Source organism: Delphinus delphis, chromosome 2 (genome assembly GCF_949987515.2).
Source record: "Delphinus delphis chromosome 2, mDelDel1.2, whole genome shotgun sequence".
NCBI classification, from domain to species: domain Eukaryota; kingdom Metazoa; phylum Chordata; class Mammalia; order Artiodactyla; family Delphinidae; genus Delphinus; species Delphinus delphis.
In genome coordinates this window covers 76,340,990-76,359,186 of record NC_082684.1, presented here as the reverse complement: position 1 = coordinate 76,359,186, position 18,197 = coordinate 76,340,990, and the positions used below count along the sequence as shown (strand labels likewise).

Genomic DNA, 18,197 nt, shown 5'->3' with positions numbered 1-18,197 from the left:
TACCCTGTACCCCTTACTGGGCCAAAGCTGGGCCCGTGCCTGGGTGAATATGTACCCTCCCAGAGGAGTGGCCCCCAGAGGTTCAATGTACCCTCTGAAGTTCCTGCTCTCATGCTGTACCCACTTCTTGAGGCTGAGCTGGTCACAGTCAAGCTGGGGTCCAGCACCATTCAGCAGTTCTCAAAATGAGGTCCTCAGAGGTCTACAGTACATAAGAATCCCCTAGGCTACTTGTTAAATGCTAGTTCCTGGGCCCCACCCCTGAGCTACTTAAGCCAAAGCCTGAAGGTAAAGCCCAAGTTTCTTACCAAGGTCTTTGGGTGATAAAAAGTGCCTGAAGAGATGACTATTTTCTGGACACAGTGGCCCAAGGAGGACAGGACATAGGCAGGCAGACACAGTGCCCTGTGCCTCAAGACACCTGTTTATTGGGGACACAACTCTGCGACAGGGATGACAGAAATCGTACCAAAAATAGCAACGTCTACAGGGCCCCTGGAGGGGCTAGAAGGGTACAGTGCCCCCACCCCCACCCATTGTACAAAAATAAACTCTCACGCCTATGGACCAGCAAAGACTGGCAAAGCTGCCCCTCACCAGGAACACTCCTGCCAGCCCTGGGACCCCGTTCTTTGATCCTCACCCCTGCCACTTCTAAGGCACTGTGACTCTCTTGGGCTGGGTGGGTATCGCCCACCCACCCTCCTAACGCCCTCTGCCCCCTCCACCTCTGGTCCGCCCGGGGCTGGGATATGGGTCCCACGCTGCCCCCTGCTGGCTGCTCTACCCAACTACCTCTAGCGCAGCCCCGCTCCTGCGGGGTAAACTCACTAAGCTAATAGCCCGTAAGAGGGCTCCCTACCTTTCTTGTCCCCCCAGCCCAGGCTCTCCTGAACGCAACAGCCCGGGGCCCTCCTCCCCTTCCTGCGGAGGACTGGGAGGGGTCTCTCCGGACGGTGCTCGGGCATAGGGCGGGGATGCATCGGCCTGGGGCGGCCTTCGGCCCCGAGCCCTGCGGCTGTGGTGCACTTGCAGGTGCAAGGCCATGAGCTCGGGGGCTCCAGTGGCGAAGGGACAGAAGAGGCATCGGTGGAGGGCACCCCCCGGCCCAGCCTCGCCTCCCGGCCCTGCCCGCAGGGACAGGTCGAGGGGTTCGGCCTCACCGCCTCGCCCGTTGCGCAGGGTCCTCCCGGGGCTGGCGGGCTTCCGACGGGAACCCGACGCGGCGCCGCTCGAGGGAGGCCGGGAGCTCGCTGTGCCCTCCACCCAGGTCGCAGGCTGCGCAGCCGGTTTGGCTCCCGACGACTGGGTTGCACCCCGCTGGGAAGGGGGTGGCGGCTCTGGAGGAGGCCCGGGGCCTGCCCCGCTCTTCTGCTCCCGGTGGTGGCGCTGCAGGTGATACTTGAGCGACCCGGACTGGGTGCCCGCGTAGTCGCAGTGCGGACACTTGTAGGGGCGCTCTCCTGGAGGGCGGGGGGTGCGATAGGGCCCAAGTCACAATCACTGCCAGCCCTAACCCGCAATTCACTCCGCGTACAGACCTCCGGGCCAGGAGGAAAACCGCGCCTCTCCCACCCCTCTCGTTTAATTAAGAGGCGTTTCCTAACGATCTCATCTGGACAATCCGAAGGCTGCCGAATGTCATCTCCCGGCGTTTCCCAAGCCCTCTCACCCCCCTTCCTGCCCTCCATGCCCCTCCCCACCCCGGAGGCTGCCCCCCTCACCTGTGTGCACTCGCAGGTGCACTTTGAGGTGATGCGCTGAGCGGAATGATTTTCCACAAAAGGGGCAGTCCTTGCCGCTGGCCCCCCGGCCCCCTTCAGGCCGGGCCCCTCCAACTAAGAGCCCATTCTCTTCTGCAATACACACATTAAAAGAAGTCAGAGGGACCCTCTGCCCTAACCCTATTAGGGCCATGTGTCCCCATACCCACCCACAGGATTGCTTCCCCTCCCAGCCCGGAAGGAAACAGAATGTTTGCAGGAACCTGAGAGGTCTGATTTGCTGTGAGTGGACATGTACCCTCAAAAGGTTGTAAAGCCTCCAGAGGAGGAAAATTGAGAAATAAGAAAATTCTTAAAAATAAGAAATAAGAAACTGCCCTCCTGTCCCCTCCTTTTTAAAAAGGAGGGGACAGGAGGGCAGTGGTGGCGTCAGAGTGCACCCAGGATGCCGAAATCCTCAGAGAAAGGAGACCCTTACGTACCCTGCGTGGCGCTGGACCTCGCCTGGGCCCCCGCAGCAGTCGCAGAGTTCCCTGGGCCCTCGCCTGGGCGTGGGGGCAGTGAAGCCAGAGGGCCCACTGCCCTGCTCCGGGCCCAGGTCTCTTCCTCTGCCTCCACCACCTCCTCTTCCTCGTCTGGCTCCTCCGCGCGGTGCCGGCGAGCCCGGCCTGGGAGAGCAGAGGGCAGTGGGCGGAAGCCTCCAAAGCTGCGGCCAGCCCCAGGCTCAGCGCCCTCACCATTGGGCCGGGCCTCGCCGGCTCGCAGACTCAGGTATCCCAGGAGGCTCGGAGGCTCACGGCGCTCAGCCGGGGTGGGCGCCGGGGCCAAGAGGAGCGCGGGGCCCAGAGGCTCATAGGCCAGCAGGCCCAGATCAGGAGGCTGGGGGGCCCGGGCAGGCCCAGAACCAGGCCCCGGGGCACGCAGTGGGCCCAGCTTGCTGGCGTGCACCTTCATGTGGTTCTTAAGGAACCAGGGCTCCTTGAAGCAGCGGCCACAAACAGGACATGCATGATCGAAGGAGGCCTTATGCTTGCGCATGTGGCCCTTGAGAAACCAGGACTGCGTAAAGCTCTGGCCACACACTTGACAACGGAACTCCGGAGGCGCGGGGGGCTCCTCGGGAACAGCAGGCGCGGAGACGGGGGTTGCCTCACGTTCAGGCTCCGGCTCGGGCTCAGGGACGGATCTGGGTTCAGGCTGGGGTGGAGGCTGAGGCTGGGGTGCAGCCGAGGTTGCCGCCAGGGGGCGCTCAGGAGCTCCGTGGGCCGTCAGGCTGTGGTGCAGCAGCTCCTCCTCCTGGCTGGAGCCGAAACTGCACAGGCCGCACTTCCAGGGCCTGTGCAGAATGTGCAGGTGGCGTTCGCGCTCTGCCGCGGTGCGAAACTTGCCTTTGCAGAAGGGGCAACGGAAGGCGGACGATGAAGGAGCCTGGGACCGCGCCAGGCCCTCAGTGGCAGGGGTGGCCTGCAGGCCCCCTGAGCTCCGGGGTCTCCCCAGCCGCGCTTCCCGCAGTAGCGCGCGCTCCTCCAACTCCAGCAACAGGCGCGCGGCGGGGCTTCGCGGGCGCTCAGGCTGGTGCGTGCGCAGGTGCGAGCGCAGCAGGGCCCGCTGCGCAGCACGGTGGCCGCAGTGCGGGCACTGGAAGGCCTGGGCGCCTGGGTGCGCCCGTAGGTGCAAAGCCAGGATAGAGTTGAAGCGGAAGCGCTTCCCGCATACAGGGCAGGGGAAGCGCCGTTCGCCTGTGCGACTCTCAGACCAGCCCACTGCTCCCATCCCCGGAGACCCGGCGCTTACGCCTGGCCCGTTGGAGTAGCGCTGCAGATCCAGTTCGCCGTCGAAGGCCGGTGGCGACGGCGCTAGGTGGCCGCCCGGGGCGCGGGGACGTGAGCCCTGTGGAGAAAGATGTGAGTAGAGCAAAAGGTGGAGAAGGGAGAGCTGTGGGGAAAGCAAGGGCATGGAGAGCCAGAGGAACCCGAGGGAGGGTGGGTCAGGGCCTGAACCACGAACACCGGGTGCCCCTCCCACTCACCTTGGGGAGGCTGGGGGATAAATGGGAATTGAGCTGTTAGGGCCACGAAAACAACTTCTGATAATGGGAGGCCAGACAGAGAGAGAAAGAGAGGTAGGGAGGGGAGGAAGTATAGTTGCAGGTACTCATAGGTTCAGGCCAGAGCTTCACTCACCTCCATGGACCCCCTTCACATTCTTTGGTTCTGAGGAGTGCAGGGAAGAGGAGGAGGAAAAGCTGCTAGTGAAGGCAACAGGTGCTGAAGAGCTAAAGCAAAAGAGACAGATTTGGAGGAAGAGGTGAGCCCTGATTTTCAGCAGTGGGAAGAGTCACCCCGAACCCCAGACTCTCAGCACTCTGAAACCTATCCCTTCTCCTTCCTTCCATCCTGAGACAGGAGGGGGCTGCTGTCTTCAAAACTTGTACTTCTTTATTTGCCCACAAGTCTCCCTGATAACCCAGATTTCTTCTCCCAAATTATTCATATTAAATGCCTTGTCCAGAACAACCACTACCACCACCAAGTCGCCCCCCCAACTTCCTCTCCACCCTCGTGGTGGAGAAGACCATCACAGTATACCCTTCTCTCATTTAGGTTGGGCTGTGCAGCTTGAAGAGCAAATGGGGTGGGCTTGCCATGCTCCCCAGTTATCCAAGTGGGACCAGTTGCTCTCAGACCGCTAACTGACCAGCCAGCCAAACATTCTTCCAGGCTCCATAGTTCTTCCTTCTGCCTTTACCCTGTCTTTCTGTCTTTCCCCCTCTTTCTTCCTCCCTCCGCCTGGATTCCTGATCCATTCATTTCCATTCATTACAGAGACTCATTCATGCATGGGAGAGAAACACCTCCCAGCAGCAGAGAGTCTGGAGACAGACAGAGGGGGAGGGGCATGAAGGGGGAGAGCGCCAGAGGGAGAGGGAATGAAGAGAGTTGGGGGAGGAGTGGAAGTTAAGGGGCGCTGCTGGCTTTGGGAAGGGGTTAAAAACTGCAAATACCGGATAGGATTCATCCCCTTGTTTCAAACCTTGGAGCCTGCAGTTTGATGGGGCATCTCAGCCCCTTTGTCCAGGGCTGTTCCAAAGCAGGCTTTCCTCCTCTCTGCAGGGGAGAGGCTCCCTCACACAAGAGGAGGATTACACAGGCTCTGAGCTCAAGAGGCTGGAGTGAGGGACGGGGGGCGGGGCTGGGCCATCTGCACAGATAGGGGCTCAGCACATACTCTGAGCTGGAAAGGGTTAAAGTTCTCCAGGCTAAAATTCTCTGGGCCTGGGATGTACAGAGCTCCAGTTCTGAGGATGAAGAGCAGTGAGAGGAAGAGGACTTGGTGGCCAGTGGGGGGGGGGGGGGGGGCGGAATCTCCTGATTCTAAGCTGCAGAGGAGGTTAGCATTAAGACTTAGAAGCAACCCCAGAATTAAGATTCATGGAAATAGGCCTAGGAGAATGGACCAGAAATCATCCAGTCTACCTTTCTTACTTACATACAGAATTGTATCTGGTCAAGGCTAGACAAATGTGGGCCTAACCTTTTTTTTTTTTTTTTTTATTGCCTGAGACAAAGAATATTTGAGATATAAAGAACTTCCTTACAATAGGCATTGTGAAACTGAAATCGGTTACTGAGAAAGAAAAGGACTCAGCATTACTTTGCTTAAGGATCTTTAATAGAAGAGAACTGAGCCAGGAGTCAGCCCTGCAACGAGAAAAGGCTCTGGAGATCCAAGGCTTCTTTAATTTTTGACATTTAGTAGATAGGATAAGACTCTATGAAGGGGCAGGTACCTGTTACATTTGGAATCTGCATTATGGGAATTTTATTAAGAGATTAATTAACAAAATGTCTTTGTCCAAGGATCAGTAAACAACCTCCAGCACCACTTTTAATATCTGTATTTCTGTAGCTCCAAATTAAGGCATCCACCCTCACTTTCTGGATCCTCCAAATAAGCCCCTTTACTGAGACCAAGAGCCTAGCCAAGTTCGCTGAGTAGTATAATGAAAGGTGAATTAGAGTACGACTGAGGGGTGCAAGACTACTGTGGGCCCAGTCAGACCATTAATAGCCCCTGCAATCCTCAGTAAATCACTTAACCTCCTGGTTTACTCATCTGTAAAATAAGAGGGTTGGACTAATTTATACTGATGGTCCCTTCCAGTTCAAAAGTTTTGTGGTTCTGAGTCACAGGACTCTTCTGGACCCCAGAGAGATGCTGAAACAAATGGTCATTCCTTCAGTACCATGGAGAGTGCAGTGGGCTACCAGAGGAGCCACTTTGGCCACCTCCGTACCATAGAGCAATGAAGTACTAGAGGGGCCACATTTGCCATTTTAGCACCACAGATAAGGCACTGAGAAAAGCCTATCTCTTTCCTATCTGGAAACCATAGAGGGGGAAAAAAAATAGTGGTACCAGAGGGATTATTTTGGCCTTTTGGATGTCACTGAAAATAGACAGATATAATAGAAAATAGATGTAACTAGAAGAATTTTAATTAGCTGTAAGGAGTATTCTGACAGTTACAGTTTGTACATCCTGGAATGAGTTACTGAGGCATCGTATTTGGGTCCATCACATTCTGTTGCTCTCCTGGGGATTCCCGGAACATCCTGGTGTACAGCCAATCTGGTATATTCAGAGGAAGCAGATGGTGGGGGAGGAGGGGGGAGGCTGGGAATACTGCATGGTCATAGCTGACTAACCTATGGGCACATACTCTGATTCTGAGAAGATTCTAGGGCCCCTAAAACTGCCTATAGGATAGTAAACAAAATACCTCACGGGAGGCTGACCTCATACCCAAGGCAAGTAGAGTAGGAATTGGGCAAAAGCTTCCTCCCCCAAAACAAAACAAAAACAAAAAACCTGCTTTGCACATAGCAGTTTCCAGGATGGAAATCCAGTGATATACAAGAAGGCCCAAATTGAAGCTGAATTCCCAAGAAGGGAAAGTTTCCCCAGAGGGTGGCCTCAAATCAACAAAACCACTGAGACCCTCCTAGGCCCAGTCAAGATCTCCTGAATCATCTTCTCACCAAATGGGGTCCCAAGAACCTGATCCCATGAGTTTTTCTCAATAGGAGAAAGCACTGACAGAGCCCCAGATTTTATGAACCGACTTGGGACCTAGATTATGCATGTATTGCCTGTGGGCAATAGTCAGAGTTTTCTATAGTCATGCCAATTTCTATAGTCAGGCCTAAACACCATCCATGACACTTAGCCAGACAGTAGCGCTGACCTACTTTCCACCCCCACAGGGAATCAAGGGTTATCTTACCCTTATTTGGGTTCTATAGGGATACAGGGCCAGGGATAGGGATCCAAAATCTTTCAAAAGCAACAGGCCAATTCCTTTTATGTGCTAGGAGAGCTGGTGTGGACCATCAAACCTTACTGAGTAGGGAAGGATGGAAGGGTTGGTGAGAAGACTCTTAGAAACAACTGGGACAAGTACATAGAAGCATCTGCTGACTGGAGGACCATGAAGATTGTCCCTCAAGCTTTGTGGTTCAAAAGTTTTTAGGGTCAAAGTGTAAGGGGCAAGTGTTCAGGACTTGAGGTATATTTGTGACTAGGTCTCCGCCTCTGGTCATTTCTAATATTGTACTTGATGTTTTTCCCTCTGAGAATCCTTATACCTTCCAAGTCCCCTAACAATCGATTAACGCTGCACTAGATGGAGTTAAAAGGAAAGGGAACTCCTTAGGTGGTCTAGAGTCAAGACCACCTTTATCACACAGACATGCCAGTAGTTCACTTTTATGGTCTCCCCTCCATGGCCCTCTGAACCTCATTGCTCAGGTGGCTCCCCCAAAATGACCCCACAGCATAGCTTGCCCACCTTTTAGATTGAGTTCTTGGGAAAGACTCCTTCCCTCCATCCTCACTGCCCTGAGTTGGGGTTACAGACCTCAGTCATGGGTTTCAAATGTACAGCATGAGGTGAGAGGAAGGTACACCTGCTCACCTACTGCCACCCCACCATGGAGAATCTTATCCCAGGGGCATGTCCCAACTTGACCCCTCTTCTGAAAGTTCTGGAACACCTGGATTTGGGGGAGGGGGCATGTAGCCAGCCCTAAGCCCCTTTAGCTGGAGCTGACCCTAGAAAGGTCAGAGTCTTGGCACCCATATGAACCTCAGTTCTCAGATTAGGGGGTGGGGAGTGGGTAGGAGAGCCTCTGGGAAAATCTCCCTCCCAGAAGTAGATTGGCAAGTAGGGCAAGACCTTTCATCCTGTGCAAGAGGTTCTTCCAGCAGCACCCCAGACCCCTCCCGGGGAAGATAAACCAGAAGGATGATGGGGGACAGGGTTGGGAGACTGGGAGGCCAGGGCTCAGCTACCCGGGCCGGGAGAACAAAAGCTGAGTTGCAGCCGCCTCCGCCGCTGCCGCCGGCCGAGCTCTTTGTGACACTTTGTTTGGGACGCAGAGAGGGAAGCACCCCCCATCCTCTCCCCTCCCCCACCCCCCGCTCCCGGAGAGTTTGGGTCCCTTCCCCCTCCTCCATCAGCCCTACCTGGGCCGGGGGGCACTCATCCACTCTGGCTCCCAGCTCTGCCGCCCCGCACCCCCAGGCCCCTCGCGCCCTGCCTTCGGGCCCCTACAAAGACGCCCGCCCCCCCGCCCCCGCTGGCCTTTCCCCTTTGGTGTCCGCTTTCCCGGCTCCCCCACCTGCCCCCCCTCCCTCGAGGCCCCCCTAGCTCTCCAGGCTTCCGTGGCCGCCGCCCCCACCCCGCCCCCCCAGGAGCTCTGGGCGAAGTTTGCTTGGGGCCGAGCCGGCGCCCCTCCCCCGCCCCCGCCCCCTGCACCTGCTCCGAGCCGGGAGCGCGTAACGGCCCCCCCCTCCGGGAGGGGGGGGCGGGGGCCGGGGGCGGGGGCCGGGTGGCGGAGGGGGGGCCGGGAGTGGGGGGAGCGGCTACTCACGAGCCCCGGGCGGGCGGCGGCGGAGCGGGCGGCGGCGGCGGCGGCGGCGGGCGGCGGGCCGGCGGCGCGGGCGTCAGCGTTACGTGGGGCCGGGGGAGATGCGCCGGGCCCCGGCCCCCCCGCCCCCGGCCCGGCCCCCGCCCCCTCCCCGGTCCCCCGCCCCCGGCCCTGGCCCGCATTGTGTGCGGCGGGAGGCGGCCCGGCCATTAGCATGCGGGGGGCGGCGCGGCGGGGCTGGGAGCCGCGCGGGAGCGAGAGCGGGAGCGGGGCTCTGGCTCCGGGGACAGGGAGCTGGGGACCCCGGGAGCCGCGAGAGGCGGCCGCCAGGGGCGGGGTGCGGGCCGTTTGGAGACTGGGGGCGCTGTCGGAGGGAAGGAGGGAGGGAGCGGGGGTGGGGCGCACGGATGATTCCAACAGGAGACTGGAAGAGATTTTGAAAGGTCATCTCGTCCTTCCCCCAGCCTCCAAGCGAACTGCCCCTCCCACCCTAAACCCGGACATACCAGGGAAGGAGCTGGCTCTGCCGCTCTTTCTGCCCCAACATGTACAGACTCGGGAAGTTCTTCCTGGGGTTTTATCTCAAAGCCTCTCCCTTACAATTTCTGTCTCTCTTTTGGGGGAGGAGGAGGGGCGATTATAGAGATAGTTAATGTCTGCCGTATAAGAAACATTATTAAAGTTACTCTCCGGTCCTTTCTCTTCTTGATAAACAATTCCTGCTCCTTCCTCTCGAATTCTATTTTTCCATTCCTTAAGTCACTTTAATGGCTCTTCAATACAACAAATATTTACTGAGTGTTTACTAAGTACCAGGCACCAATGCTCAGCGCCGTGGGGGATGAACACACGAGGGGAATGTAGTACCCTCTCTGGAGGAGATTGTAATCCAGACAGGGATTACAAATTTGTAAGTAGGATACTTAGATTTAATCAATATTTACCGAATGCCTGTTCACATATTTAATAGTATATAATCTTTCTAATAACCGTGTGAAATATAATTGGTCTGCATTTACAGGTAAGGGAAATGAGGCTAAAAGAGTCGCTTTCCACTGGCCTACCAGCTCAGGGATACTCAGCCCAACATCTCACGTTCTATCAGGCCATTGCCACAAAATAAAATTAATGTACATAAGGATCGAGGAGGGGGTAGACACACAACAGCTCTCAGGGTCCCTTTAAATGTGATTTCCACTCCCCAGGAAAGAAGAGTGGGCACAGTGTTCCAGTGAGTGTTGGCCCAGCACTGAGCAGGGCAGAAGTGGCTTACAAAGGCCACTTGCCTCCCAGGACCCTGACTCCTGGTACTAACTCCTGGGGGTCTTCTGGCTCAGTCGTCTTCTGTCATCAATAATAATAATAATAATAGCCACTAACATTTATTGAGCATGTATGTGCCAGGTGCTGGACTGAGTTGGTTCATATGCATTTTCTCTTTTAATACTTAAGGCAATCTCTTGAGATTGGTATTCCCTTTATTGATAAGGAAACAGCGAGATTAAGTACCTTGCCCAAGGTCACCCAGGTAGATCTGGGCTTTGAACATAGGTCTCATTGCCCCCAGACCTCAGGCTCTGCACCAAGATGGACTTTTCCTATTTTTGATGTACAGAATATATGTTTGGGCTCATGTGATTCTGCTTATTGTATGAATAAATGACCCCAGCTTAGCTTCTGAATAAACCCTGTAGTATATGAGGTACATCAGTAATGACCTCATCAGCACCATTAATGGTTATTATGCACCTACCCTGAGTCAACAACCCTTCACAGTCATATTATTATCCCCCTTTTAATCACTCAGTTTCAACAAACTGAGGTTCAAATTGGTAGAATAATGTATCCAAGGCCACACAGGTCGGAAAGTGGCAGAGCTTGCCTGACTGCAAGGCAACTTCTGTCCCTCAAAAATATTAATTGTTGCAATAGTGTCCTTCCCAAAACTGACCATTTAAGGACCATCTTCTATACATGTCTAGCTGCAGGTTGTCACTGAGTCAAAAGCAATCCCTACTATAAATAGAGCTCTCCATCCACTTAGTCAGTGTCCGATCCAGAGTAAATCCTTCAAGAAAGGAATGAGAGAGGAGAAACTGTCCAGAAAGTGAGAGACAGGAAGCCAGGTCTTGGCTGGTCTTGGGACAAATCTTCAAGCAGTAATGATGGGACTAATTCAGAGGGTAATGTGGGATTTCCCTAGGGAACAGCAAGTAATTTGAGGAGAAAGCCCCCTAAAAAAAGGAGAAAGATTAGATGGAAATGGGGGAGAAATTGGGGCCCAGGGTGGTAGTGTCCATGTATAAGGTGAGTGGATGAGGTGAGTGATCAGAAGAGGAACCCAGGATGGGCAGAGATGGGGTCAGTAGGAAACAGGAACAGAATGAGTTAGGGCTGGGTGTCTTGTGGAGTGAACTGAGGCTGGAGTCTACCCAGCACCACTCCCTGGATCCTGAGGCCCTCATAGGGACCTTTGCCCCACCACACCCCAGCCCTGATAGCCTGTCTCTGCCAGGACAACTTTGTCTTCTGCTCTGAGCTACCAGGCCCTACCAGGAGCTCCAGGGCCAGCTGGGACCCATCCCTTTGGAGCAGCTGCTTCAGACTAGGTAAGTGTGAGGCCCTGAGCCTCAACTCCCTGGATATTGGAAGCAGGCAGAGGGGCAGCTGAAAGAGATGTTGCTGTATGTCCTGTCTCCTGATAGGTGCCATAATGAATTTTTCCCAGGCTAGGAAGCACTGAGCTCTAGTGGTCAAGGGAGCCATGGAGGAGAGAGCTGGTCAGCGAGAGCAAGACAGACCCAGCCTTCAAGACAGACCCAGCCTTCGTCTGGAAAAGCTACAGCACTGGGCCAGGCACAGGCAGAGTGGGCACCTCTTGGTGCTGGCGGTGAGGCCAGGCTGCCCCACCCCAACTTGTACCCCAGTTCAATTCCACCCATGCTTAGTGAGCACCTATCATCTGTCTGAAACTGTGCTAGGCTCTGAGTGGGAGGAGGGTGGAGGAAACAGAATAAACAATGCAAGACCCTTAATCTCCAAGTAGCTTCCATCATGTGGGGAAAACACATAGTTGAGTAACTGAACTATGACATGAGGCAGAAAAAATTAAATGATATCCCCTTCTTTTATGGCTCTTGGTTGACTACTCTCCACCACTTGGGAGGAAGGAAGGGAATCCCTAACAGTTCTCCTTCAACTACCCTGTACCCGGCCTCCAGGTGAGCCAGCTATGGCTGGCAGTGGCTGTGGTGCCCTTTGCTATCTCAGTTGCCTGCCTGAACTCTGCTTGTCACATGGCCACAGCACTGCCACTTGGGCCTGGCGTAATGGTAAGAACTACCATACGGGAGGGTGGAAAGAAGGTCCTGGGGGCCCCTCCCTAATGGGCCAGAGCTCACCACTTGCCTTTCTCATCATTCAGGGTCTCCTCACTGGGATTGTAACCCTTGAGCTGCGCAGAGCACCCCGTCTCTGGAAGGTGAGAGGGGAAGAGAATGCAGTACTATTCTCCCACCCCCTAAAACACACACACACCTCAGCCCAGGAAGTGGATTTCTAACTGTTAACTGTGTTAGTTATCTGCCCGTGACTGGTCTAAAAGACTGAGGAGGGAAACAAGAAAGTTAGAGGGCTGATGGTCCCGTTTGGAGGTGGAAGAATAGGAGCTGTTTGTTTTTTTTTTTTTTGGGTTACGCGGGCCTCTCACTGTTGTGGCCTCTCCCGTTGAGGAGCACAGGCTCCGGACACGCAGGACCAGGGTACAAACCCGTGTCCCCTGCATCGGCAGGCGGACTCTCAACCACTGCGCCACCAGGGAAGCCCAGGAGCTGAGTTCTGTTTTCAGCTAGGCTACAGGTGGGGCTTGGGGTTGCAGTGAGTCCCCTAGGCTGGGCAGGGCTGAATTAACTCACTGGCAGGTGCACGCCATGATGCTGTTCAACACCTTCAATCTGATCTTGGGCTTCATTGCGTTGGTGGTCGAAGTGGCGAAGACAGCCTTGATGTCTGCCCCAACTGTCCCCTCCCAGGTACAAGTGAATAAAGGAGAATGTGGGGGGATGAGGAGGCCAGAGGAGGGGAAAGGGCAGGGGCAAATAGGTGCAGGGTCCCCTGCAGCACACCCTCAGCCCTATCTACCTACAGCTAGCCGGTTTGCTGGTGCTGGAGCTCAGTGCTGAGGCCTTCACCCTAGGCGGAGTGCTGGTCTCAGCATACTCCCTGTTCCTGCTGAGCCAGAGGAAGCCAGGATGCTGCTGGAGCCAGAATCTGCACTACCAGGAGCTGCAGGAGGTACTGAGGGCAGGGAGGAAGCAGCTAGCTAGCAGTTCATTTTTTCACTGGCTATCCTGGTCGATGGTACTTAAGGGAAAACAATGGGGCAGCCCGGAAAGGAAGGGGTCCTAAACTGAAACTGGTTGGTTTTCTGGCTTTGGACATTTCTCCCCTAGTGGTGGGTAAGAGTGAATCGGGTATCTAAATGGGGCTAAAAATGTGGGAGAGCATTAGAAATCTGCGTAAATATTGGAAGGGCTATGGGAACACGAGAAAAAAAAAAAAAATGCGAGAGGAGGAAGCTGCATCTGTCTGGGATTCCTCATTTCTCACCCTTATAGTTTGCTTGCTTCACACCTGTCTTGTTTTCAGGGTCTCTCAGAATTAGAGGAAGTTCCTGATTTGGAGACTGGTCCCACGGTGGCTAGCAGAGCAAACAGAACAAATGAGTGAGCTGGCAAGAGGAAGCAGACAGGTGTTGCTTTCCTACCCGGCGGGAGCATTCTCCAGACCCTCCTGCACCCCATTCCACCGAACTCAAACTAGATGGAGTCCCCTGAGACCTACTTGAAGTCTGGTGGAGTGCCTTCAATCTTCATTCACACTAGGCCCCTTTCTTTTTCCTCCCCTGCTGCGGAAAGCAATACCTAGACCGAGTTTTAAACCACCTCACCGCCCTGAAAATCTGCCCGCCTGCAGGATATCCTTAAACCAACTTTCAGCTAGACCCATTTTCTCCCTTCTATCCTCACCCTCCTTCCCCACTGCCTCCCCATCCTGCTTCACATATGCCTCATTTCACTGTTTCCAAGATTTCCACCTTTCACAATCCCATCCACTAAAAACCCGTACACGCCCACTCTCTGAAATCAATTTACAACGGGTGCTTTCGTTCTCTCGCTTCGATCCGGTTCCTTTCTACTCTAGCGGAGACTACAAATCCCAGGATGCCCAGCTACCCTGTGGCCCGCTGGGAAATAAAGAACCTTCCCTCCGCGGTAGGGGCGCTGTGCATCGGCTAAGTGACGCGAAACCCTGGAAGTCGGGGCTTAGCTGAGAGTTTCTTCGGACGCGACCACTGGCCCAGCGTGCAGGGAGGAGCCGGACGGGCTATGCTGCGCGGGGGCGCCACCACCCCAACCTCGGTAACGGAGAGCTGATTGTGGGTCTACATTCCTACATCCGGCAGCTTCGGAGACGGGCAGGGGCTGAGGGCTGGCCGTCGGCAGAGCTAGGGTTTCCCAGATGCTGTCGCCGTGCCCCCTCCCACAGTGCCCAGGTGCAAAGTCCTGAGACTTGGAGCGCGCGCGAGAAAGGGGTTGGAGATGATGAGTCAGAAGCCCAGAGCACTTCTCATCCCCCACCCCCGGGGCCTACGCGCCTCAGGAGGACGGACTGGCTGGGCAGACGGGTGGACTGGGCAGGAAGAGGGAGGGACACGGCGACCCGACCTAAGGTTTCCCGCCTCTTGCGAGCACGCCGGTGTAAGGAGCCCGCGTTGCCGCCACCCTTTCTCTCCAAGGTGGGAGCGGGACTGCGCAGGCTCAGCCTCTCGGCAGACCAGCCGACCTTTGATCCCAGCTGCGGGGCGGTTGCTGAAGTTCTGGTTTTGCTCAAACCCCACCGTTTATGATCTTTGCAAGTGTGCAAGGATGGCAGGCTCAGGTGGGCTTGAGACAAGCCCAGGAAAACGGGGGCACCCTGTAGCACCAGCCCGACAGCTTACTAGCGGCTAGAAAAACTAGAAGTTGACCAGAGCTGCAGTACTAAGAGAACTCACCCCAAATTCACATAGTGCCCAGGATGGGTGTGCGCCTCACACTCATTTTTGTTCCCACTTGAGAAGGCTTCTTTCCCTAGAGAATGCTGCTTCTCCGGGCTTAGCCAAGCCCAGGCACCAGTGAGGAAAGAGCGCAGCCTGGCTGCGTTGCCCTGACATTGCAGTGGCGCCAGCGGCAGCTCCTTTCTGTTTGCGACACCTTGGGTAATAGTCGCCCTATGACAAGATTGTGTGACTATTAGTGGGTGGGGACAGTTCTGGGATTAGGCTCTGGAATGGTGAAAACAAGATCTGGGCCTCCCCCTTCTCCTCCTCCCAGTCTAAATGCCAGAATAATGGAGAGCTCATCTGTGAAGGACTCAGAATGCTTTCTTCAAAATCAGAAGGTGGTGGTAGCTGAGGAAGCTGGGGGTAAAAATCAATTCATTCTCACTGTCTTCCACTTAGGAGCAACAGCTTTTAGTGATATGATCAGATGTCTAGAAATTGCATTTTAGTTCTTGGAGAAGTTCAGTCACCACGCAGATGAACCTTGTATCAGGTTAGGCTAGGTTATGCTGTGGTAACAATGCCAAAATCTCAGTGGCCTAAAACTGCAAAGGTAACTCTCATACTACATGTCTAGGGTAGTCTGGCAGGCTGCTCTGCTCCTTGTAGGTGATTCAGGTAACCAAGCCCATGGAGTGCCACCATTTTGAGATCCTATCGTGTAACCATGAGACCAATACCCCCTATCCCCACCCCCTTCCCCAGTTGTGAAGTAAGCATGAAGAATTGTTCATGGGCTCTTAAATGCTTCTGCCTCAAAGGGATACATATCACTTCCACACACACTTCATGGGCTTAAGCAAGTCATACAGTCGCACGCAATTTCAGGATGGTTAGAAGGGCGATCTCTTCATATGCCTGGAAGGGGAGTAGAAATACTTCATTAAAAGAAGGGGAAGTAGTAATTTGCAATGATTCTTGAACAGCTTAGCAGTTGGAATTCATCCATTCCAGCAGTTATGCCCATATCTACTTCTTTGGTTTTGTTCCATGAACCACTAAAATGAAGTTCTTTTTTATTTATTTATTTATTTTTGTTTGTGTTGGGTCTTTGTTGCTACGTGGGGGGCTTTTTCTAGCTAGGGTGAGCGAGGGCTACTGTTTGTTGTGGTGTACGGGCTTCTCATTGCAGTGGCTTCTCGTTGCAGAGCACGGGCTCTAGGCGCATGGGCTTCAGTAGTTGTGGCACGCGGGCTCTAGAGCGCAGGCTCAGTAGTTGTGGCACACGGGCTTAGTTGCTCCGCAGCATGTGGGATCTTCCCGGACCAGGGCTCGAACCCGTTTCCCCTGCATTGGCAGGCGGATTCTTAACCACTGCGCCACCAGGGAAGCCCCTAAAATGAAGTTCTTAATAGAAATTTTCCGCCCAGAATAATAATGGGAGTCAGGAGATCTAGACTCTGGTTTTGATGTGTAAATTTGGGCAAGTCAGACCTCTCTGAACTACATTTTGCTTAAATGGAGATTATAATATTTACCCTCTCTACCTTACTGGAGTACCAAGGCTCAAATAAAATCACACATGAAAAAATACTTTAAAACTATAAAGCACTTCAGAGGTTGAAAGTAAATTGCCTATAGGGACGAGAAGTGGTGTAAATGAGTGAAGCAGATTAGGTATGAGTTAATAGGGCGTGGTGGGAACTATGGCAAACTAGAGAGCCCACATTCTGTTTAAAGACTAACTGCACTCATCTCTACCCTATTGCCATGTGGGACTGTGGGCTTGGTATTGCCATTGTTCCAATTTTCCTATAAAAGTCAGAAATTCTGACTTTTTAAATGTGAAATCTTCTGATTTTAAAATGTTGGTAACTGATTTTTTAAAAATTGAGGACCAGATTTGGCCTATAGTCCTTCAGTTATTGTCTCTCCATTATACAAACATACGGTAGAAATTCAGATTTTAGATATGCAATATGGTTCTTGTAGCCCTTGAGACCTGTTCTGAAATTCAAGAGTCTTGGAGAGACTTAACATTAGGTTCTTAAAACCTTTTTTTATCATATCCCTCTCATATTGGTTCTCAGGGAGGGGGCATTTTGCCCCCAGGGGTTATTTGGTAGTTTTTGGTAGTGACAGCTTTGGGGGGAGGAGGAATATATAACCAAAGGAGCATTAGGTGATAAGTTGGAAGATCAGAGATTTAGCCCCAGTACTACTGATCCCCCTTTCCTGTGCATTATCCTCTGCCAACTGCAAGTGAAGACTGTGTGAGACTTGGCCTGTGGGCCTCATTATGCCCACCCCCCATCCCACCCAACACTGCCTATTGCCAGAGTCCCTAGCTGCTCCATTCTGCTTTGCTGCAATGCTGCCCAGCAACCTCTGTATCTGCCCCTTCATCAGTTTGGCAGCCTCTGTGAAAGTCACTGGTATTTTACTTGAATTGCTGCCCATTGGAACTTCACAAAAAGAAGTGACTGTGACAAGGTTCCTGCTGACGTCAGTTTTTAAAGGCCTTGACCCCTATCCGTGCTTTAAGCATTGGAGAAATATGTGGCTTCATATGCAGCTGAATTCTGTGGTGGTTGGGAAATTCTCCATGTTGATGAATTTTACCCTCATTTCTTTGAAATTCAGTAATGTATTCTGGCCTCGAATACATGATTATAGACAAGTGACCTTTCCCCAGTGAAATATCTGCTTTTGCAGATGGTTCAGGTTTTGTGTCCTGGGCTGTGTCCTCTGCTGCCATCTCGTGGCCTCTTTGCTGCCCCGGTCGAGGTCTCACAAAGGGCCTTCCCGCAATGGCGTGTGTCATCGGCTTAGTTGGAGAAGGAGTTTCTGCTCATTGCGGGGCGTGCTCCCAAATCCCTCCCCTGCTGTGAATCCACCTGGGCGGCCACACATGCCGCTTGGTGCGTCTCGAGTAGGCTGGAGGCGCAGGGCCCTTCCGGGTTATTCTCAGCCCCTTGGGCCTCTGTGTTATGCAATCCTGGACTCCAGCCACGAAATCAGTACACTCAACTATCCAGGAGTAATCGGAGCTGACCTCGCCTGCTTGGCCTGATGAATGCCCCGCAGCCTCTCGCCACTCGCCATCCGGGGCTGGGATATTCTTTAGCTTAGTGAAAAGAGATGATTACCCCGTCAGGTTTCTGGATTTCGTTTTCTTGTCTAGGCCCGTTTTGGGTTGCTTTGTGTACATGCGCTTCATTCTTGACTTGCCCAGCGGTGCTGCCTCAATTTCGATGTTTGATTGCTGGATTGAGCAGGACGGTGGCAGTGTGTCACTGTTAGGCAGTGTCTCCTATAAATATGACAGGATCTGAGCACTGTAGTGATCAGAGGTCCATCTCCAGGGCACAGGGAATCTAGGAGACTGCCCTAGTAGCTGGGTTACTGGTGACTGAGCAATGAGTGACTCATGCAGGAGGAAAGGCAGGAAAATTTTATTTGGTGCTAATTTTTTTTCATTATAATAATGTGTTTAAA

The 18,197-nt window shown here is 53.7% G+C and overlaps 2 protein-coding genes across 4 annotated transcripts; one reads left to right on the top strand and one right to left on the bottom strand.

Moving 5' to 3' along the window:
- Nucleotides 1–408: 408 nt before the first annotated feature.
- Nucleotides 409–9,034, bottom strand: ZNF219 (zinc finger protein 219). Of its 3 annotated transcripts, XM_060004898.1 has the most exons (6): nucleotides 8,660–9,033; nucleotides 3,908–3,999; nucleotides 3,519–3,614; nucleotides 2,207–3,112; nucleotides 1,725–1,856; nucleotides 409–1,463 (listed from the first exon to the last, which is right to left on the bottom strand). In XM_060004898.1, exons 1-6 carry the CDS (start codon nucleotides 8,836–8,838, stop codon nucleotides 859–861), a joined length of 2,010 nt encoding a protein of 669 aa, XP_059860881.1. In that variant the 5' UTR covers nucleotides 8,839–9,033; the 3' UTR covers nucleotides 409–858. The 3 variants fall into 3 exon arrangements, with proteins under 3 accessions (XP_059860881.1, XP_059860880.1, XP_059860879.1); XM_060004897.1 differs by having other exon boundaries at nucleotides 2,207–3,614; nucleotides 8,660–8,707; XM_060004896.1 differs by lacking the exon at nucleotides 3,908–3,999 and having other exon boundaries at nucleotides 2,207–3,614; nucleotides 8,660–9,034.
- A 2,142-nt stretch (nucleotides 9,035–11,176) lies between these two features.
- On the top strand, nucleotides 11,177–13,656 carry TMEM253 (transmembrane protein 253). Its single transcript, XM_060004909.1, has 7 exons — nucleotides 11,177–11,265; nucleotides 11,385–11,546; nucleotides 11,878–11,988; nucleotides 12,081–12,137; nucleotides 12,577–12,687; nucleotides 12,803–12,949; nucleotides 13,304–13,656. Exons 2-7 carry the CDS (start codon nucleotides 11,421–11,423, stop codon nucleotides 13,382–13,384), a joined length of 633 nt encoding a protein of 210 aa, XP_059860892.1. The 5' UTR covers nucleotides 11,177–11,265; nucleotides 11,385–11,420; the 3' UTR covers nucleotides 13,385–13,656.
- Nucleotides 13,657–18,197: the final 4,541 nt, after the last annotated feature.